Source organism: Hypanus sabinus, chromosome 6 (assembly GCF_030144855.1).
Source record: "Hypanus sabinus isolate sHypSab1 chromosome 6, sHypSab1.hap1, whole genome shotgun sequence".
Taxonomy (NCBI): Eukaryota; Metazoa; Chordata; class Chondrichthyes; order Myliobatiformes; family Dasyatidae; genus Hypanus; species Hypanus sabinus.
This window is the reverse complement of record NC_082711.1, coordinates 175,081,003-175,105,329: the sequence shown is the minus strand read 5'-3', so window position 1 is coordinate 175,105,329 and position 24,327 is coordinate 175,081,003. Positions and strand designations below refer to the sequence as shown.

The window sequence follows — 24,327 nt, the reverse complement described above, 5'->3', positions numbered from 1 at the left end:
GTTGCCCAAGCTGCAGGCCTTCCCCTCTCCACACCACCGATGTTGTCCAAGGGAAGGGCACTAGGACCCATGCAGCTTGGCACCGGTGATGTCGCAGAGCAATGTGTTGATAAGTGCCTTGCTCAAGGACACAAACACGCTGCCTCAGCTGAGGCTCGAACCAGCGACCTTCAGGTTACTAGTCTGATGCCTTGCCCACTAGGCCACGTGCCAACATTATGGAAGTAGTAATCAACTAAAAGGACATTGCAAGGTGGTTTCCGTCCAATTGTCAACAGGCTAATTGAGCGTTAATTCAGGACTTTTATGGAGGACAACACTAGGATGGAGGCTCGAACGATGGGTGAATTCAATACATTTGAGTCAAAGGGGTAGAGCGAGAGAGACTAAGTAAGCAGAACCAAAAAATAAATTAGGAGCATTCAACTTAAAAATAATCAATGTATTCCATTTAATTTAGTTTCCTTACAACCTAAACTTAGATATTACCAAGTGTAAAGGATTCAAATCTGTCAGTATGCTACGTGGGCACCAGAATACGCGGTGACATTTGTGGGCTGCCCCAAGCACAGTGCTGGTTGTTAACACAAACTATGCATTTTTTTCCAATATAGACGTGATGAATAAATGAATCTAAATCTGAGATCTGAGCTATGTAGCATCCTCCACAATCACCGTTTCCAAGCAAAAACTTGTTTATAAACACTTACATGTACTCTATTGTTCCACAGAAAGTGTGAGTCACAGCACCATCATGAATAGATTCTTTGCATAATCCAAAATCTGTTAGTTTAACATGCCCTGAAACAAAGAACAAACATCAATTGAGTGGAGTGCATGCAGGAGGAACTACCTTGAAGAATGATGTCAGCAGTTTGATTACAAGCTTCAGGCAATTCAAGGCAGACCCAACAGCCAGCTATCCTGTTGGCTACCAAATGCTAAATTCTAGGTAGGTTATTCAAACAAATCTTAAAATAATATCATGTGGAACGATGCAACAAATTTCAACTTCAGAATTCTATTTTATATATTACAGATCACAACTTTATATCAATAGCCTCAGGTGGCTAGTATTCACATTGTATGTGCAGAGAGAGCATCATAGTGGAGCTCAATACAATGTTTCACCCAATGTTATCCATAACATTCAGCAAGAACAACAGATGTTTTAAAGCAAAACCCCTATTTAAAAGAAATAAAAACTTTATCAGACTACAAATAGAACAGGGTGTCCATCCAGTAATTTTGAATAAGAAATGAATCAGGTAAATTTACACCAAGCTGTTGAGTTATGAAAAGCTATGATAATGTTTTAAATTATGTCTTGAAGGACTTCACTCTGTATATCCATGCAGTTTATTTTCTAAGTTTTTTTTAAACTAACATGATATATTTTAATCAGGACATGTAATACAACAATTCATACTGATGCAGATGCATTCCAAAATTTTAGCAGAATAACCTGGCTTGACATTAAATGGATATGTTAGAAAACACTTCACCAATCAAAACAGAATCCACAAAATACAGTGGATTCCAGTTAACTGGGACACATCAAGACCAATTATGCAGCTGTCATAATCAGCCAAACTTGCATGAAATAGTTAAAAAGGTATAATAAGACTAACAACCGTTTAACTGAGTAATAAATTATGTATTTAAATGAAATACAGAACAAATTATACATATGCCACTACAGTACTAAAAAGGTATTAGTTCCTAATAGTTACTAACAGAGGAGTTTATCCAGTGTACACTGGTGTTCTTTTGACTGACTGTAAATTAACAATCAGCACAGATATCTAGTACTCCCTTCATTCAGTTTTGATGATTGCATACATCAAATCTTCATTTTCATTGTAACATTCAAGATGATTTTCAATACCTTCATTGTTCTTGACTTACAGTAGTGAAATTGTTTTTCATTTTCACTCCAGGCTTTCTCTGACATCCCCAATCCTGAATGCTTGAAACCGCAGTGAGCAAAACAAATCGTCTTACTGCTTACTTCTGACCAACTATCAGTGACAAAATAATTTTTTTAAAATACAAACTGACACTATTTAAATAAGACCATAAGATATAGGAGGAGAAGTAGGCCATTCAGCTCATCGAGTCTACTCCGCCATGGGCTGATCCAATTATTCCAGTCATCCTCACTCCCCTGCCTTCTCCCCATATCCTTTGATGCCCTGGCTAATCAAGAACCTGTCTATCTCTGCCTTAAATGCACCCAATGATTTGGCCTTCACAGCCGCTCGTGGTAACAAATCCCACAGATTTACCACCCTCTGACTGAAGTAATTTCTCATCTCTGTTCTAAATGGATGTCCTTCAATCCTGAAGTCATGTCCTCTTGTCCTAGACTCCCCTACCATGGGAAATAACTTTGTAATATCTAATCTGTTCAGGCCTTTTAACATTTGGAATGTTTCTATGAGATCCCCCTCATTCTCCTGAACTCCGGGGATTACAGCCCAAGAGCTGCCAGACATTTCTCATATGGTGACCCTTAGATTCTTGGAATCATTCTCGTGAATCTTCTCTGAACCCTCTCCAATGTCAGTATGTCCCTGCTAAAATGAGCCCAAAACTGCACATAATACTCTAAATGTGGTCTCATGAGTGCCTTATAGAGCCTCAACATCACATCCTTACTCTTGTATTCTATATCTCTAGAAACAAATGCCAACATTGCATTTGCCTTCTTCACCACCGACTCAACCTGGAGGTTAACCTTTAGGGTATCCTGCACAAGGACTCCCAAGTCCCTTTGCATCTCTGTATTTTGAATCCTCTCTCCATCTAAATAATAGTCCGCCCACTTATTTCTTCTACCCAAGTGCATGACCATCCACTTTCCAATACAGTATTTCATTTGCCACTTTTTTTTAACCATTCCCCTAAACTATCTAAGTCTCTCTACAGGCTCTCTGTTTCCTCAACACTACTCGCTCCTCCAGCTATCTTTGTATCATTGGCAAATTTAGCCACAAATCCATTAAACCCATAGCCCAAATCATTGAGATATATTGTAAAAAGCAGCGATCCCAACACCGATCCCTGTGAAACTCCACTGGTAACCGGCAGCCAGCCAGAATAGGATCCCTTTATTCCCACTGTTTTCTGCTGACCAATGCTCCACCCATGCTAGTAACTCCCCTGTAATTCCATGGGCTCTTATCTTGCTAAGCAGCATCATGTGTGGCACCTTGCCAAAGGCAAAATACTGTTTGCTCTAAGCGTGGAGAGTCAAATGATCACACAAGCATCAGCAACTGACACAAGTTAGATACTGTTCAACAACAATCTCCTGTCCCAAGTGGAATAATGCCCCAAATATACAAACAGAATCCAGCTAGTTTCTTGATTGCTTTTTGTTCTAAGAGTTGTTCAAAATAATTGACTGCCGAGTAACCAATGAATGGCTGAGTTAACACAAATCCACTGTATACAAAATCTCTGCCACTTTGCATCACGTACAGGCATCTGTTTTGCAGCATAAAAGCCTATAATAAAATTATGACTGATAAACTATTAAATCATAAGCACACTCGGGTCAGGTTAATTGGTGGCCAGAGAAATTGGAAGCATATCTGTAAGGAGATGAATCTCATGGTTGTATGCTGTATGCATGCCTTGATAATAAACATACTTTGAACTTTGATGTCAGTAGGCTTCAAGCTGCAAAACAGAAACAACTAGTATCCTAACAAAGATATATACATGAAAAAAAATGTAAAATATAAATTCTATTGCATTGTTTTCATTCTCCTGCACATGCCAACCAGAAAAGGTACCTCAAGGTGCTGCATGGTAACATATACATACTTTGAAAATAAATACTGACTTTGGAGTTGGTAGAATCCCAGCCTGGACACAATAGGCTGAATGACTCACATTCTAAATATGAATCTTATCTTGCACTAATGCCAATTTCTGTGACGGATGTCGACTTCCTACGCACGAGACTCTGCAGATACTGAAAATCCGGAGTAACACACACAATATACAGGTCTGACAAACTTTATGGAGAGGCTTTGCAAATTGAAATTTCACGCCAAAACCTTTCACCAAGATGTGATGAAAGATCCCAGCCTAAATATTGATTCTTTATTCCTCTCTCTAGATCAGGATTCCCAACCTGCAGTTCATGGCATAAAAAAAGGGTGGGAGCCCCTGTTATAGATGCTGGCTAACCAGAGTTCCTTCAGCATTTTATGGATGTTAACTTTCTGCAAAGTGTTTGAAAATTCAAAGCGTAACTCTTCAGAGCCTTTTGATGTGCTCCATCTTTTGTACAAAACATATTTATACCTGCACCTTAAGTCAAACACCACTGGGAAAGCCCAACAGAACAACTTGATTCTCTGTCAAGTCCTATAATCCTGGATCAGATTTCCATGATCATTTTGTAAAAGTAACACATTTAACCTTCATAATCAAATAGTTCCTTCATTTTAAATCCCCAGCTTGAGGAGAATTGGTATGTCACGAAAAACTCACACAAAATTTCCACAAATGTACCGTGGACAGCATTCTAACTGGTTGCATCATCGTCTGCTATGGAAGGCCCAATACACAGGATTGGAAAAAAGCAGCAGAAAGTTGTAAGCTCAGCAAGCTCCATCATTTACACTTGACTCCCCAGCAGCAAGACATTTTTAAAAGGTGATGCTTCAGGAAAAAAAAAGCAGCAACCACTAAGTATCCCCACTGCCCAGGAAATGCTCTCTTCTCACTGCTACCATCAAGGTGGTTGGTACAGGAGCCTACAGACACACACCGTAACACTTCAGGAAGAGTTGTCATCAGGTTTCTGACTGGACAATGATCCCATGAACACTACCTCTAATATTTTATTTTATTTTTGCTTTCTTTTTGAACTTTTTTTTAAAAGATCAACTTGCTGTAATTTATAGATCTTTAAATTATTTATCACAATGTACTGCTGAACAGGGATATTAAACCTCATTCTATACTACCCAATTCTGTATGTAGGTATTAAATTCAGTCTGACAACAGAGATAGAAGTGGGGCTGATGCAGTTTTAACATATGCTCCCCTGCTCTTTCAGCAGCTCCAGAGCAAGAAGCTGTAAAACCACCATTTTACATTTCAGTGGAATGAAGAGTAAGCAGAAATGTTTCCTCACCAACTCCAGTCGGCATTCTACAGTCAAAACCATTTCAACCAAAGTGCATATAGCAAACTTGAGTTTATATATACTCAGTGGCCACTTAAAAGTTACACCTATACACTTGCTCATTATTATAACTATCTAATCAGCTAATCGTGTGGCAGCAACTCAATACATAAAATCATGTTGACATGGTCGACAGGTTCAAATATTATTGAGACTCAGATCAGAATGGGAAGAAATGTGATCTTGACTGTGGAATAATTGTTAGTGCCAGATGGGGTTGTTAGTCGTAATCGAAGACTTTATCCAAACTTGCTTGATTACTATCCGCATATAACTTGTAGCACCAGAGATCCTAACACAGATAACAGAGATACTAGGATAAGAATGCCTACCATTCCATGCCAAGACTGCATTTGAGGAAATCTGCTCACTTGGCTGGTTTTCTCCTACCTGCATACAGGCAGAGGCTAAAAAACAAAGCAGCTGAGATTAGGACAACAAAGAGGTGGTTGTGGGAGGCAGAGGAGAGGCTACGGGATGCTTTGAGTCGGTGGACTAGGCAGTGTTCAAGGGCACATCTGTGCATCTGAATGAATACACCAAGGTTGTCACAGACTTTATAAATGTGTCTCCCAAAAATCATTCAGTATTCCTCAACCAGAAGACCTGAATGAACCATGAGATCTGCAGTCTACTGAGGGCCAGATCAGAAGCATTCAAGTCTGGTCACCAAGAATGTTACAAGAGGTCCAGGTATGATCTCCGGAAAGCCATTTCACAGGCAAAGTGGTAAGTCAGGACTAAACCTCAATCAACTAAGGATTCCCAACAATTGTGGCAGGGCTTGAATGCTATCACCTCTTGTACAGTAAAATCAAGCAACACAGACAGCCTCACTTCCAAATGAGTTCTATGCTCACTTTTACTGTCAAAACCTGGAAGAACCTTCACAAACTCCTACAGTCCCCAATGACTGTGATTTTAGTCTGAGTCCATGAAAAGTATCCAGGCCAGACAGGGTCCTGGCCAAGTACTACAGACCTGTGCCGACCAACTGGCTGGAGTGTTCACTGAGATCTTTAGCCTCTTACTTGGGCAGTCGGAGGTATCCAGCTGCTTCAAGCAGGCTTCACTTATAAAATGAACATGGTAACCTGCCTCAACAACTATCGCTCAGTAGCACTTACATCCACAGTGATGAAGTATTTTGAGAGGTTGGTGATGAAACATATCAACTTCTGACTGAGAAGCGACTTGGATCCATTCCAATTTGCCTACCGGTGCAACAGGTCCACAGCAGATGCCATCACATCGGCTCTTCAATCAAGCCTGGAACATCTGGACAGCAAAGATGCAGACATCAGATGCTCTTTATTGACTACAAGCTTGGCATTCAATACCATCATCCCCTCAAAACTAATCAATAAGCTCCAAGATCTCGGCCTGAATACCTCCATGTGCAACTGGATCCTTTACTTCCTCACTTACAGATCGCAGTCAGTTCAGATTGGCAACATCTCCTTCACAATCTCTATCAGCACAGATGCACTAGACTGTATGCTTACCCCTTGCTCTACCTACTTTACACTTATGTCTGAATGGCTAAGCACGGGTCCAATGCTGTATTCAAGCTTGTTGATGACACCACAGCCAAATCAAAGGTGGTGATAAATCCGGATATAGGAAGGAGATTGAAAATCCAGCTTAGTGGTGCTACAACAACCACCACCTCTTAATCAAGGTCAGCAAGAGCAAGGAGCTGATCATTGACTTCAGTAGGAGGAAGCCAGAGGTCCTCATTGGAGGATTAGAGGTGAAGAGGGTCAGTAACTTTAAAGTCCTCAGTGTATTCATTTTGGAAGACAAGTCCTGGGCCCAGCAGATAACTGCAAATTATGAAGAAAGGATAACAGTGCCTTTACCTCTAAGAGTTTGCCAAGATTTAGCATGCTAACTAAAAGTTTTCTAGATGTGTGGTGAAGAGTGTATTGACTAGACCCTTCAGCCTGCCATGAAACACCAATGCCTTTAAAAGGAAAGTCCTACAAAAAATCGTGGATACGGCTCAGCCCATCTTGGGTAAACCCTCCCCACCTCTGAGCACATCTACACACAGTGTTGTCACAGGAAAGCATCATCATCAGGAACCCCACCATCCAGCCCTTGCTCTCTTCTCACTGCTGCCATCAGAAAGGAGGTACAGGTGCCACAGCACCCACACCAGCAGGTTCAGGAACAGTTATCACTCCTTAAACATCAGACTCTTGAACCAAAGGGGATAACTTCACTCACCATATCACTGAAATGTAGCCACAACCTATGGACTCACTAAGGACTCTTCATATCATGTTCTTGATATTTACTGTTTATTTATTATTCTTTTTGTATTTGCAGTTTGTTGTGTTTTGCACTCTGGTTGAATGCCCAAGTTGGTGCAGTCTTTAGTTGACTCTATTATGGATTCATTGAGTATGCCCACAAGAAAATGAATGTCAGGATTGAACAAGGTGCCTTGCGGACTTTGGTAACAAATTTACTGCTGAATTCAAAATGACCACTATCAAAGGTCAACCTGCTGGCTTCTGTTCTTTCCTGGTTAGCTGAGACTATGTAGTTAACCGCAATTATGCATGTCATTCACAATCTGGTATAAAATTACTAGAATTTCAATAAAAAATGCAAGAAAATCTTCTTAAAAATCCATTTGAACAATGAATACTGACATTCAGATTCTTTCATTTTAAACTGCATCTTAAGCAAACATTAAATATATTAACTATGGTCCATTAAATAAATAAATAGGGAGAGAGCAAACAGAAAGAACAGGGAGAGCAAAACAAGGTAAAGATCTGAAATCAGCAATTTAAATTTAAAAGATTTAGCCAACAGCTGTAAGTAAATATGAAAAATCATCTAATACCGAAAAAAACCAGCTGAAATATAGATTTTATCTAAAGAAAAAGGAAGAACTGCTCCATTCACAACAGTGCTCAGGTCACTGAACACAATTTACAACGTTTCCATTTACCTTGATGATTGAGCATGATGTTCTCTGGCTTCAAGTCACGGTAAATAATACCTTTCTGATGCAAGTGTCCCAAAGCCATCGAGATTTCCGCTAAATAAAAACTGAAATTCGAGAGGGCAGGAAAAAAAAATTAATAGCTTAAAAAGATATTCTAGATAAAATTTCCAAAGCTCTTTAAAATCATAGCACCGATCTTTTAAATTTAAAATCACTGCTCATTACCTTTCCATATTCAATATATTAAATAAAGCTAATATAACTTCATATTTCACACAATACAGAAAGGCCACTGACCTCATCAAGCCCTCAGAGCAATCCCGTTCCTTCGCTAATTTTTCTGTTAAGTATTCTCTTTTACACACCTATATAATTACATGTTCCATCTTGGTTCTCCCACCATGTATCAATATAAGGGGTAATTTACAGTACAATTAACCTACTGTATCAATGTACTGCTTGCCTCACCCACCACCACTCCCAAACCTTGAGGTCATAATTTTGATGGCATTCAGATCACAGTGCCACGGTAGCATAGCGGTTAGCACAACAGAGTTCTATTCCGACGATGTCCTTCACATAAGCACATGAATTTCCTCCAGGTGCTCTGGTTTCCTCCCACAAAGCAGAATGTATTAGTTAGTAGGTTAATTGGTCATTGTAAATTGTCCTTGATTAGGCCAGGATTAAATAGGTGGTACAGCACATTGAGCAAAAAGGGCCTGCTCCTCACTGCATCTCTAAATAAGCACCTCACAAAACAAAATTAATCTGTGTCCATTCCCAGGATGACATACAGCATCAACACCAGACCAGAGTCTCCTTTCCTAATACTCCCATGACTCACACCTCTGCCCACAAAGTCAACCCTTGTTTCTGTGCTTTATGTTAGAACAGATCTGAAATTGTTTTTCATGAATCAACCCTGATACAGCATTATTTAAATATTAATTCTATGAGATCATAATCTCCAAGGAGTCATCCCTTTTATAAAGATCATATTCTGAAGAACTCAGTTTGAGGTGTTAATTTTAACTTCATTTCAGGTGCTTTATTGGAATTGTCAAATAGACTTTCTCCCAATTGTCTTCTCATCGAAATGCTTGTACTTAAATATTAGATTGACTGCAAGCCAATCTTATTGAATGGGTTTAATCACCAATAAACGCAATGATCATGACAGACCAGCTAATTGAATCCTGATGGAGACAGAATGGTCCCAACATTTGAGGGAGCTCAAATATGGAGTTGGTAAATATAAGATGGTTAATGGGTAAATTCAACAGAGTACTCAGGAAAGAGTGATTGGTTTACTGAACTTGGAAACACTCGGAGAATGGCAAAGCATGGAAGTTCAAGGATGAAGGTGTTAGATGAACACGTGAATGGATCTTGGAGAGAATGCCCTATTTCTACACATGACACACTCCACTTACCAAGCAGTATCTTCCATGAAGATTCCTTCTCTTTCCAGTTGCATAAAGAGCTCTCCACCTGCAATGACATAACCCAATGAGGACACCAGGCATCAATTGAGCACAATGGTGGGCGGGGGGTTTGGAGGAATAGGCTGGCAAATTTTCAGAAGTCCAGAATGACAGTTACAGTCGATCAGGTGATGCATTTCAAGCATCAATCTCTCTTAATTCCAGGAACACTTTTCAGACCTTCCCATCAACTGATACAAAATGTTTATTCAAAGCAAAGGTTTTTGAAATCCTTCTCAAGATACTGCACCATTTTGCATTAAACAGTGGCAGATATGCAAGGACTCAGATTTAAACCTAATGAACTCCATCTCAATTGTAGCATCTTCACCTGGTAACTTAGGCTGGACGTTGAAGGAGGCAAAAATTCAGCCAATGCATTAAATATTATCTCAGATGACTTTTGCACACTTCAGAACTTAACACCAGGAATGCTTACAATTATACAAGATAAAGGACATTTCATTGAGTCGTTACAAAACATTGATTTTGCCAGAACTAACATATGATGTCCAATTCCAATTACTGCAGAGGATGATGCAAAGGCCCTCCAAATGCAATTTTAGCAGAAAGGTTTCAGGATGAGGGATTTCAATTACATGGATTGAATGGAGAAGCTAGGATTATTGCTTTGAGATCTCGGGTCTAATTTGCTTTAATTTTTGAAATTAATAGATTTAAACAGTGAACAGTGAAGAAACTGCTCCAAATGAAAATCAACTAGAAATTACAATGAAAAATAAACTCATGCAGTGAGTTCTCATGATCCAAAATTTGCTGCTTTAAAGTGCAATGGAAGTATTATTAACAGCAGCTTTCAAAAGGAAATTAAATATCTGAAGAAAAATATAGCAGAGTTATGGATAAAGCAGCCAAAGACTTTATCACATTCTCTGTGCAACAGGCATGAAAGCTCGAAGGGCTGACTGGCCTATACATGTGCTTTAATAACTCCTTGGTCCATTTGCTGTTTCAAACAGGTCTTTCAATTTAAGGCGACATCTTTAATACTATGTGAGGTATTACTCCCTGTTCCCTCAATTTTTATCTCTTTCATAATATATAATGACATTTAATGATTATATATATTCTATTTCTACTTATATAATGCCTGCCTTTAATAAAACACTTCACAGCACTGACATTGAATTTTATCTATCAGCTTTTAATTCAACCCTCTATCCTATCAAATCCTTCCAAGCCATCCCTAAGAACCAACATACCACTCCCCTGGACCTATTCCAAATCAATGAAACATGTACAAATAAAATTGGCTTAATATTTGAATCCTAAAGGACAACCCATTAGCAATCAAGAAACGGCTCTTACTTCAATATTCCTTACTTACTAGTTCTTAACTCAATTTGCTATCCTTATCCGTACTCTCAATTGAACACCATTGTTAATATCTTTCTGAAAATGACATACACTTAATCTACTATGTAATGTGTCTATCACTGACAGTTTAATCTTTTAATTTAGTCACCTTCTGGCCATTAATCCCAAATTGTTCAGAGTGATCAGATAATACAATTCGACCTAGAAACAACGTTTGTACAAATAAAATACAAGAATTCATTAATTTATTTTAGGATTGATTCAGGCAGATAGAATAAGAGTCATCACCACTTGGCTCCAAAATGATGACAGATATTTTTCATGCAGCCCACACTATTAGAGCAAGTAAGAACACCAAACCTCTCCAACAAACATTGATTCAACACTCACTGATTCAAACTAGTGTAACCAAGAACAGTAACTTGATATGGTGCAAAAAAAAATCAGCTGGGCAAACTCAACAGGATACACTGTAGAGGCAAAGAAGTGTTACTATTTAGATCGGGGTGAGACTACAGAGAAAACCTGTATAAAGAGGTGAGAGAGAACAGTGAGACAGGAGTTGGTGGGTGATAGATGGAACCAGCATAAAAGGCAGATGCAGCCTGTTTGGGAGATGGTGGGAGAAGAAGGGAAGAGTTTAGAGACACAATAGCAAGCAATAGGTTGAAACAGTCAATGGAAATAAACAGGAGAGTATGGAGCCAGGGGCTAGATTAGTGGTCACCAACCCATCGATCGCGATCGACTGGTCGATCTTTGACTTTCCCAGTTGATCCCCAAAAAAATGAAAATTAAATACACAAATACTGTTGAGAGATTGTTTCTGGGTTGCGGGGTTTTAGTTCCGTTCTTTCCGCCCAGTGCGCATGCATGTAGCTCCCCGCACAACACAGTGTACTTCAGTGGTCCCCAACCACCGGGCCGCGAGGAAACGATGAGTCAGTTGCACTTTTTGTCATTCCCTGTCAGACACGGTTGAACTTGAACCCACACAAGATCATCGGTCACCTAAATGCAGTGATACCCTCGCGCGGCCCGCAGGAAGTCCTTTTGCTACCGGCCCAGAGTGCGGTCAGATGGGCGCCGCCTCTAAACCTGTTCAGCACACCGAATGTTCATAGGGAACCCGCGCAAAAATATACACAAACGATCTAAGTCGGGCTCAGGGTTTCATAAGCAGCAGAGCAACTACCGCGCTGCGATCTACTGAAACAAACTTTTGTCGGCCAATAGATCCTACAAGGGGGGTGGGCACATGTCCTAACGCACTCTTCGCTCGGTCGGTCGCTCTTCCGGACCGCGACCACCGGCCCTTACTTTGTTCTCTCACCCCACCTGTACCTGGCCAAGGTGTCTGGTGGTGGGCGGGAGATTGGAGTTCACTCCCGGAGGCTGTCTAATGAGGCAATTAAGCCCTCAAAACTGCTTCAGTACCTTGAGTCCAAGCACCCTGCACTTAAAGACGAACCTGTTGAGTATTTTCCCCCAAGCGGAAAAAACGCGAGCAGTGCTGAGAGCCATGAAAACTAAATTGCGGAATAGACTGGACATAAGGAACCTGCTTCGAGTATTGCTGTATTCCCGTCATGTTTAACATCCCCCCCCACCCTGTCCGTCGGCCGGTCCACAAGAATATTGTCAGTATTAAACTGATCCGCAGTGCAAAAAAGGGGTGGTTAATCCTGGTGTTTATACATTATTTCTACTTACAGGTTGCAGAGTTTTACTTCCAGTTTTTTTTTGTCCTGGTGTGCATGAGTGTAACTGATCGATCTGGAGTCAATCTTGCCTTTCACTAAGGCTAAGGTAGGGAATCTTGGGCTTAAAAAGGTTGGTGACCACTAGACTAGATAATAAATGGCATACAAGTACTTGACATCATACTTCATACAGTTCTGTGGGTAATTTTTAAAAAAAAAGTCACAATCCATTTTGGTACTGACCACTGAGATATTCAAGGATGAGGTAGAGCTTCCCCCCAGTCTGGAAAGCGTACATCAGATCCACAATGAATGGGTGCTTGACATCTTCCAAGATACTGCGTTCCGCCTTAGTATGGGCTGTGTCCTTTGCATTACGAACAATCATTGCCTGACAAAACAAAACAAAAGAAGTTTGTTGGCAAAAGCAGCACAACATTGAGGTCAGGATTTAGATCTAGTGTTTAAATCTAATAAATCCTGGCAATCCTGGACAGTGTTACTCATCCTCTGCACTCCACCTTGGATGAACAGAGGTGTACTTTTAGGAACGGACCAAGACAACTGCGCTGCTCCTGAGAGCGCTATATGAGGTCATTCTTACCCTCGGCCATTAGGCTCTATAATGAGCCAGCCTATAGCTGGGGAAGTGATGATACCCTCTAGTTAGACTGTTGAAGGTAACTGATTTTTTATTCTTTCTTCTCTTCTAATTTTTGTACATCTGTGCACTTGTAATGCTGCTATGACACTAATTTCCTTTGGGATCAATAAAGCATCTATCTATCCAACAGTCTGATAAGATTAAAGTCTGCTTTAGACCAACTGTAACATTATAAATTAAATTTATCTGGACAGTCTCAGTTCTGTTACTAAGAAACAGAAGCAGAAAGCTGGCCATAAGTAGCCACCCAGTCACAGAGAATATATAGTCACTGCCATGGCAAGTGGAAACAGGTCAATGGCACTGAGGTTGAGAACAGGTCACAGCAATTCAATGTACTACATACTTGTTTTTAGCTGCAGTCAAATTTCCAAGCCATGTTAGCACACAAGTCATTGTGTCAATAGCACAAGTTGCTACTTTCTGCAGTGGTAAATGGGGAAACCACATAGCGTAAAAGATATTGCGCACAAGTCAACTTGGAGCATCTGTTCACAAAGATAAACATGCAGCGTACACTTAAAAAAAAGGTAAATAGGATTAAAATCCAAATGTTAAAATTTTGATTTTCCATTCTGTGAACTCCATTGTCAGTGCATATGATACAAGATCAAGATTCAAATTTATCGTGTGTATATCGAAAAAGAGTGAAATGTGTTGTTTGTGTTAATGACCATCACACCTGAGGGTGTGCTGGGGGTCAATAGACAATAGGTGCAGGAGTAAGCCATTCGGCCCTTCTAGCCAGCATCGCCATTCACTGTGATCATGGCTGATCATACACAATCAGTACCCTGTTCCTGCCCTCTCCCCATATCCCTTGACCCCGCTATCTATAAGAGCTCTATCTAACTCTCTCTTGAATGCATCCAGAGACTTGGCCTCCACTGCCTTCTGGGGCACAGCATTCCACATATCCACCACTCTCTGGGTGAAAAAGTTTTTCCGCATCGCAGTTCTAAATGGCCTACCCCTTATACTTAAACTGTGGCCTCTAGTTCTGGACTCACCCATCAGCGGGAACATGCTTCCTGCCTCCAGCATGTCCAAGCCCTTAATAATCTTTTATGTTTCAATCAGGTCCCCTCTCATCCTTCTAAATTCCAGTGTATACAAGCCCAGTCGCTCCAATCTTTCAACATATGACAGTCCCGCCATTCCAGGAATTAACTTTGTAAACCTACACTGCACTCCCTCAATAGCAAGAATCTCCTTGCTCAAATTTGGAGACCAAAACTGCACACAATACTCCAGCTGGGGTCTCACCAGAGCCCTGTACAGCTGCAGAAGGACCACTTTACTCCTATACTCAATTCCTCTTGTTATAAAGGCCAGCATGCCATTAGCTTTCTTCTGTATGCTTGCTTTCATTGACTGATGTACAAGAACACCTAGATCTCGTTGTACTTCCCCTTTTCCTAACTTGACTCCATTCAGATAGTAATCTGCCTTCCTGTTCTTGCCACCAAAGTGGATAACCTCACATTTATCCACATTAAACTGCATCTGCCATACATTTGCCCACTTACCCAACCTGTCCAAGTCACCCTGCATTCTCATAACATCCTCCTGACATTTCACACTGCCACCCAGCTTTGTGTCATCAGCAAATATGCTAATGTTACTTTTAATCCCGTCATCTAAATCATTCATGTATATTGTAAACAGCTGCGGTCCCAGCACCGAACCTTGCGGTACCCCACTGGTCACAGCCTGCCATTCCAAAAGGGACCCATTAATCGCTACTCTGTTTCCTGTCAGCCAGCCAATTTTCAATCCACGTCAGTTTACTCTGCCCCCAATACCATGTGTCCTAATTTTGCCCACTAATCTCCTATGTGGGACTTTATCAAAAGCTTTCTGGAAGTCCAGGTACACTACATCCACTGGCTCTCCCTTGTCCATTTTTATAGTTACATCCTCAAAAAACTCCAGAAGATTAGTCAAGTATGATTTTCCCTTCATAAATCCATGCTGACTCGGACTGATCCTTCTACTGCTATCCAAATGTGTCATAATTTCCTCTTTTATAATTGACTCCAGCATCTTTCCCACCACGGACGCCAGGCTAACCGGTCTGTAATTCCCTGTTTTTTCTCTCCCTCCTTTCTTGAAAAGTGGGACAACATTAGCCACCCTCCAATCAGCATGAACTGTTCCTGAATCTATAGAACATTGGAAAATGATTACCAATGCGTCCACGATTTCTAGAGCCACCTCTTTAAGTACCCTGGGATGCAGACCATCAGGTCTTGGGGACTTATCAGCCTTCAGACTCAACAGTCTATCCAACACCGTTTCTTGCCTAATATAAAATTCCTTCAGTTCATCCTTTACCAGAGTTCCTTTGGCCACTATTACATCTGGGAGATTGTTTCTGTCTTCCCTAGTGAAGACAGATCCAAAGTACCTGTTCAACTCATCTGCCGTTTCCTTGTTCCCCATAATAAATTCACCCGTTTCTGTTTTCAATGGCCCAATTTTGGTCTTAATTATTTTTTTGCTATTCACATACCTAAAGAAGCTTTTACTATCCTCCTTTATATTCTTGGCTAGTTTACCTTCGTACCTCAATTTTTCTTGGCGTATTGCCTTTTTTGTTATCTTCTGTTGCTCTTTAAAAGCTTCCCAGTCCTCCGGTTTCCCGCTCATCTTTGCTATGTTATACTTCTCTTTTATTTTTATACTGCCCTTTACTTCCTTCGTCAGCCACGGCTGCCCGTTACTCCCCTTAGGATCTTTCTTCCTCTTTGGAATGAACCGATCCTGCACCTTCTGCATTATTCGCAGAAATACCTGCCATTGTTGTTCCACTGTCTTCCCTGCTAGGGTATTGTTCCATTGAACTTTGGCCAACTCCTCCCTCATAGCTCCATAGTTCCCTTTGTTTAACTGTAATACTGACACATCCGATTTTCCCTTCTCCTTCTCAAATTGTAGGTTAAAACATATCATATTATGGTCACTACCTCCTAATGGTTCCTTTACCTCGAGGTTCCTGATCAAATCTGGGTTATTGCACAACACTAAATCAAGAATTGCCTTCTCCCTGGTAGGCTCCAGTACAAGCTGTTCTAAGAATCCATCTCGGAGGCACTCCACAAACTCCCTTTCTTGGGGTCTAGTATCATTCTGATTCTCCCAGTCTATCTGCACGTTGAAATCCCCCAGGACAACTGTATCATTACCTTTGCGACATGCCAATCTTAATTCTTCATTCAACTTACACCCTACATCCAGACTGCTGTTTGGGGGCCTGTAGATAATTCCCATTAGGGTCTTTCTACCCTTAGAATTTCTAAGTTCTATCCATACTGACTCTACATCCCCTGATTCTATGTCCCCCCCCTCGCAGGGGACTGAATATCATTCCTCACCAACAGAGCCACCCCACCCCCTCTGCCAGTCCGTTTGTCCTTTCGATTAGATGTAATATCCTTGAATATTCATTTCCCAGGTCCTGTCTGCTTGAAGCCATGTCTCTGTTATTCCCACAACATCGTACTTGCCAATTCCCAACCGAGTCTCAAGCTCATCTACTTTATTCCTTATACTTCGTGCATTCATATATAATACTTCTAATTTGTTACTCCCCTCTCCTTTCATATCAATTCCTATTTCACTTGGCCATACTGTATGATCTCTTCTTGAGCTTTCTACTCCATTGATTCTGTTGTCCTTTTTAACTTTTCTTATTTTCATTTTCCCTTTAACTCCATCCTTATATTTCCAGTTCATCCCCTCCCCCCCACTACTTAGTTTAAACACATCCATGCTGCAGTGGCAAACCTGTCTGCCAGAATGCTGGTCCCCTGCCTATTAAGGTGCAACCCGTCCCTTTTGTACAATTCATCCTTACCCCAAAACAGTTCCCAGTGGTCCAAGAATGTAAATCCTTGCTTCCTGCACCAGTTCCTCAGCCACACATTCAGATCCATTATTTCCCTGTTCCTGCCCTCTCCAGCAAGAGGAACTGGAAGCAAACCAGAGATAACCATCCTGGAAGTCCTGCTTTTCAGCCTTCTTCCGAGTTCCCTGAAGTCCCGCTGCAGAATGTCCTTCCCGATGTCATTTGTGCCGACAGGCACTACCACTTCCAGATGTTCACCTTCACGTTTGAGGATTCCCTGCAATCGGTCCGTGATGTCCTGGATCCTAGCACCAGGGAGGCAACACACCATCCTTAAATCTCGCCTGTTGCCGTAGAAACCCCTTTCTGTACTTACTATGGAGTCCCCTACTACCACGGCTCTTCCTGATGTCTGACTCCTCGGCTCTGCTTCTGCACCAATTTTTGGCTAGCAGACCTGTCCGCCTCTCAGACTGGCAGTATCTTCTGTCCTGACAGCTTCCAAGAGGGTGAACCTGTTTAAGAGAGGTACATCCCCTGGGGTCTCCTGTACTTCAAGCATCCTTTCCTTCCTCATCGTCGCCCCCTTTCTCTCTTCCAGTATCCTCGGTGTAACGACCTCACTGTAGGTCCTGTCCAGAAAACTTTTGTTTTCGCAGATAAACCTGAGGTCATCCAATTCTTTCTTCAGTACTGCAACATGCTCCTTCAGAAGCTGAATCTGGACACACTTTCCACAGCTGTAGCAGCCGGGGTCAGTCCGCAAGTGTTGCTACACATTCTGGCCCCAGCATAGGATGCCCACAATGTGTGGCAGAACAAGCAACAAAACAAGCAACATTCATTCCTCCCTCCCACACTACATATACAAAGTCCTCCACCCCAGGACATGACATCTTCAGCACCCCCCACCCTCCGTGCACTTGGACTCAGACACTGGGTCTTTGACTTTCCCAGTGGCTTGCAGAGATTCACAATACAGGTAAGAGTATTAGCTTTAAAGTGTAACACAAACTCTCTTGTTTGACTTCTCCCAACAGCAGCACAAAAGCATTACTTAGCATACCAAGTTGAGCAGTGGGTGAACTACGTTGAATAAGAACATATCGGCCAGGACTCCTGCAAGGTACCGTTGTACGGCAGCACACACCATCAATGGTTTCGCAGAGATAAGCTCCATAGTCTGCTGCTCTTGGTCAAGAATCAGTATTAGATTTATTAACACTTGGTTTTGAAATTTGTTGTTTTGTGGCAGGAAACAAATTTCTAAGTTACAATAAATATGTGCTAAAGAGGAGTAGTGAGATATTGTTAGTGGTTTCATGGACTAGGGAAGCTATTCCTAAAATATTGAGTGCAAGTCTTCAGGTTCCTGTACCTTCGCCCTAGTGTTAGTAATGAGAAGAGGGCATGTCCACGATGGCAAGCGTTTTAATAGTAATTTCTTGAGGAGCTGCCTTTTGAAGATGTCCTCGACAGTGCGGGAAGAGTTGTGCTAGCAATGGAGCTGGCTGAATCTACAATCTATTGAAGCCTCTTTTGATCCTGTGCACTGGAGCCTCAAAACCAAACAGTGATGTAACCAGTCACAATGCTGTCCCACAGTACTTCTGTAGAAGTCTGCCAGTCTTTGATGTATAGAAGCCTTTCAAACTCCTAATGAAATATAGCCACTGAGGTGCCTAATTTATAATTTTATCAATATGGTGGGCCCAAGACAGATACTCTTAAGATGCTGATGCCCAGGAACTTGAAGCTGCTCACCCTTTCCACCACTGACCCCTCAATGAAGATTGGTGTATGTTTGCCCAACTTCTTTCTGAAGTCCACAATCAGTTTCTTGATCTTGCTGAAATAAATAGCATTTGAGCTATCCCTCACCACACAACCATGAGTGTAGTGAGAATAGAGAAGTGGGTTAAGCATGCATCCTTGAGGTGCAACTACATTGATCATCAGCGAGGAGATGTAATCACAAATCCACAATGAATATTTACTTACTTGAAACACAGGCAGAAACGACGGGACCTCAATCCATTCTACCAATATCATTATGTGGCGTGGGCGTACATTGTCTCATGCCCATGACTGTTCTTGGCAAATTTTTCTACAGTAGCGGTTTGCCTTTGCTTTCTTCTGGGCAGTGTCTTTACAAGACAGGTGACCCCAGCCATATCAATACTCTTCAGAGATTCTCTGCCTGGAGTAAATGATCCCATAACCAGGACTTGTGAAATGCACCAGCTGCTCATAAGACCATCCACTACCAACTCCCATGGCTTCCCATAACCCTGATTGGGAGCTAAGCAGGTGCTACACCTTGCCCAAGGGTGACTTGCGAGCTAGTGGAGGGAAGGAGCGCCTTACACCTCCCTTAGTAGAGATGCATCTCTACCTTGTCACCCTCACGTCCATCCCATAGGCAACTTTAAAACCGCTGGAAAGAAAACACAGATGACTGTACTTTTCACTTATAAGAATGATTGTTTTCCACATTGCACTTTTCACCTCCAGGATGCTGTCATAGGGAACAAAGTGGAAGGCAAATCAGCTCCAAACCTAATTCTTAAAATCAAATCTGTACCACAACTGCATTTAATAAAAATAATCTCACTCATCTCAACCATGAAAATGTACAATATCTCTCAGGTCTTTGGGTGTGAAAGGTAAAGAGTATTTCTGACTCCATTCTTGAATTCCCTAACTTTGAGATTGTTTGTGCTTCTTGGATTTCCCCAGTAAAGATCTTCACTGTAAAATGACTCCCTCAAACCACTAAACGTAGGGAATGCAAATCAAGCTTAACCCTATCAGTCTTCCTAACACAATCCTCAAAAGCCCTGGTACTGTTCCAATGAATTTGGTGCTATATCTAGTAAAAAGGCAAATACACCTTGATTGATAACCAAAACAGAACATGGCAACTTTTTTTGTTTTATGAAATACCACCAATACTTTGAAAAATTTACAAACTGACTCTTGGAATAGGTTTACATGATATTCCAAATCTCTCTGATTGTGCAAAGTTCTGAGTTTCTCATCACTTGGAAAATACTTTGATCTATACTGGATCTATATACAGCCCAAGGTGAAACTTGATCTCCACAATTTGAGCCACTCGCTGGACCCCATGTCGAGTTATAATTTTCTGCTGCCATCTAGGTAATATGCTGATCCAATTTCTGACATTAAATTTACAAAGCCAGTTTTTCATACATAACAAACTCCCCAATTTTCTCACTGGGCAACTTTAGTGACAACTAACATAAGGGCGAATGCCCTGACAAAGTGCTCAGACAGCTTCCTGCACATTTTTTTTTATTGACGTCACAAGCTATTTTTGGAAATATTATTTTTAGCTAACCTTTATAACAGATTTGTCTCAGGCAGCACTGACATATAATGTACAGAGTTAATCTGACAAGTCATGAATATCAGTTATTTTAAAAGGCAATTTGAAATCATTAAAAGGACTCATGGTTAGGTGACAAATTAGTTCTGGTTTGGAGACAGGTATTAATTCCAAGACATTACTTACAGAAACATGAAAAAAATAATAGAGTAATTAAAATGAACAATGACTCTGGGCTCAGGACACAAAATAGTTTAAAGATTGTATACACTACCTTCTTTAGCACTTTCATGGCAAATATCTTTCCTGTATATGCACCCGATACCTTCCTCACTTGGAAAACCTGTAATCCAGAGAAAAGTTTCTCATTTTACTCTCAAGAATCACATTTGACCCAGTACAGAATTCCAAAGGAAGATCAGTTCCTGATTTCAGACCTTAACCAATGGAGAGAAAAAGATTTAAGTATATTTGTCTCATTCAAATATCAAGAAATTCCAACAAAACACCTTGAAATTATAACTTCAAGTGTGACTCTACTATTACAAACAGAAAGAGAAAACAAAACAGGGAAGTTATCAACCACTTGCTTGACTTCAGCAGCAGGAAAAATACTGAATTCTGTAACAAAGGATGTAATAACAGAACCACCTTGAAAATAATAGAATTTAAAATGATTTTTAATAGAATGTTTTATAAAATCCAAATCAGTACAATTTGTAAAATTTAAATAATGTTTGATTAATCTGCTAGTGCTTTACTGAGATAACTAGCAACTAGCAGAATTGACAAGGAATTAGTGGATGAGGGATATTTTTAATTGTCTCAAAAAAATCAATAAGGTCCCACAAAGGTTCATCAACCAGTAAAAAAAACACATAGAACTGGAGTAAAATGTTGACATGGATTTAGAGTTGGTTATCATGATTTAGAATTGACTATCAGATTGGGAAAAAAGAATTTGGGAATAAACACATTGCCTGACTGGCAGACTGAGACTACTGGAGCACCACAATGATTCACAATCTATAAAAATGATTGTGTTGAAGGGGCCAAGTGTTACATTATCAAGTTTGCCTGCGACATTGTGGGACCTGATGTTTTGCTCTCCTTGCCACAAAGAAAGGATACTAAACATTTGTCAAAAAAGGCAGCACACCAAAGATTCATTAGATAGCTTTGTCAAATGACAAGAGATCGAATAGACTGCAACTGCATTCTCTAGAGTTGAAAAGGTTGGAAGATCTCATCAAAACATACAAAATTCTTAAAATTCTTGGCAGGATGGATGCTTTCCATGGCTGACAAGTCTAAGTTCAGGTGGCAGTTTCAGAAAGTGCCAAAGACTGATAGCTGGAGGAAACTTTTTAGAGCATAATCCTTTAGGGTCTTCTACCACAGATCTGCTAAAGAGACTCAGACATTTTGGATGGTGGTGATTGAGGCATTTGATGTTGCAGTGTTTGCCAAGCTTGGCAATTACTTTGCAGACCAGTCAATGTGACATCCTCAGGGCGCAGTTATTAGTGTTTCTCTTTGAGAGTGTTCACATTTAGATAGATCCTCGTTCATTTGCCTCAGTCCTGATTGGCCACCCCTGCAGATGACCTTTAAATTCTATTGGCTCATGTTTCTTTAGCTCTTGGGGGTTTGTAGATGGCATCTATTTTGATATGTTTGTTTACAGAGTTATCAGAACAGAACCACGCTTCTAAAATTTCTCATGCCTGCCTCGTGTTTACCTGTGCAGTGCCCCAGTTAAAGAGGTGCCCTTCTTGGTCTTCACGTACCAAGATCAGCGACAGTGGATCATATCTGCATACCTTGAGTTTGTGTTCCCATATTGCGAGCCAATAGAATTCAAAGGTCAACTGCAGGGTAGCCAATCAGGACTGAGGCAAGCACATAGGGGGCTATATAAACGCGAGCACTCCCAGGGAGAAACACCAACAACTGTGCTCTGAGGACGTCACCTCGACCGATGATGAAACATCTACAAGCTAATTGCCAAGCGGACTCAGATACTGTTCTTTCAAAGCACAAATAAGATCTCTAGACATTAAAGAAATTAGTAAAGAGTATAATGCTAAAAAATGTCTATATCTTATGTCCTTGTTTCCTGTTAGGTTATTGCCACCTTCCATCACTTGCTGATGACTGAGAGAACTGAAGAGGCGCAAAACTGAACTCTTTAAATCAGAATCAGGTTTATTATCACTGACATTGTCGTGAAATCTGCTGTTTTGTGGCAGCAATAAAGTGCAAGACCAAACTCTATAAACAATGAAAAAATTATATAATTGTAAATATGTATTTATTTATATTTATTTAAATAAATAGTGCAAAAAGATAGATATGTCTTTGCACACTCCTCTGGCACTCAAGATTTATGCCCAAATGCTCCCTATTTGCCAAAAGGCACTGTGAAAGGATGTGCACAAGTCAAATTTCCTCTTTAAACAGCTTTTCATCTGTTAAAAAGTCAACACTGCTTGATGATGAGTTTAAATAAACAGAATATTGACTCAATATGGAATTGTTGTTCCAGTTGATTGGAAAGGCTGCGTGTGCAGAATTCAACAGGATGTGTACTGCTCAGTGCGTCTAAGAAAACATCAGGACTCATGGTCCTATCACCATTTGGTGATCTGTGTTGAAAAATATTTGGTATGTACAATATTTGGTATGTACAAAATGGTAGCACCTAAACAGTTGACAAGAATCTTGCCCATTCCACCCATGATCACCACAAAGTGCAAGCAGCCTTTGAAACAATGAACCAAATGAAAAGCCCACACTGAAAATGAAGGAAACAAAAGAAAACCAGATGACCTGTCAAATCTCATCTCCCAGTCAACAGCATCATGGTCAGTCAGTCGTTGCCCTTATGTCTATTTTGCTTTCCAATCCCCATAACTCTCAATTCTTCTGCATTCCTGCAGCTTTGGAAATGAACTGCCAAAGATTCAGGTATCTCTTATCTTAACTCCTCATCCAGAGATTTCAGCTGCTACTTCTAGACAACCTCAGGAGGGGAAATCATTTTAGTGTATCTATTCAGTCAAATCACTTCATTCTTCCAAACCAGTACACTCTATTCAATCTTTTCTCATAGGACATGAAAAATCAATAAAACAAGCCCTTGCTGCACTGCATCTTAGTGTAAGCTTCTTTAAATGAAAAATCAAAAATTTACAAGGTGGCCTTGCATTATTGCAACAATATTTATTCTTGTGGTCCAAATTGCTTGCAATAAACACCAATATTTCCCTCAAGACTTAAGAGTCAAGATTCAAATCCATTCATCACATGTACATCAAAACGTACACCATCACAAATTATTGTGGGTGAATCAAGTAACTTCATACTTGTACAAGGACATCAGGTTTCTCCAAACACTGACAGTCAATGACTTCATGTCAATTAAATAACATTGCTTTTCTCTTCCATTATCACTGCTGCAACTTGTGACCATAAAATAGAAAACTGTAGCGGCGTGCTACATGCAGCGCTAAAATTACGACACGGAGTCGGTAACTGCAGTCGAAGAAAAAACTTTATTCGAAATCCCCAGCCTCACTTTTAAGCCTCCCTCAACCTGCCCCCCGTGGCACAGAGGCTCCAAAGCTCTGTGCTCGCAAACCCCCATAGGCTATCTCCCTTAGCCGGAACGCTGGCTAATTGTGAGCCGGTTCAGATGTGCCAGGAAATGGGTCGCCACAAAACCATCAAATCCAGAGGATCTGACAGCCCTTTATT

General features: G+C 40.7%; 1 protein-coding gene across 1 annotated transcript in view; it reads right to left on the bottom strand.

The window, feature by feature from the left end:
• The window catches only part of rps6kb1b (ribosomal protein S6 kinase b, polypeptide 1b), an 88,159-nt gene that overhangs the window by 39,982 nt on the left and 23,850 nt on the right, over positions 1 to 24,327 (bottom strand). The window contains 5 exon segments of the mRNA XM_059973651.1: positions 711 to 801; positions 8,178 to 8,278; positions 9,611 to 9,668; positions 12,946 to 13,093; positions 20,843 to 20,911. Of these exon segments, the coding sequence (XP_059829634.1) occupies positions 711 to 801; positions 8,178 to 8,278; positions 9,611 to 9,668; positions 12,946 to 13,093; positions 20,843 to 20,911 (467 nt within the window).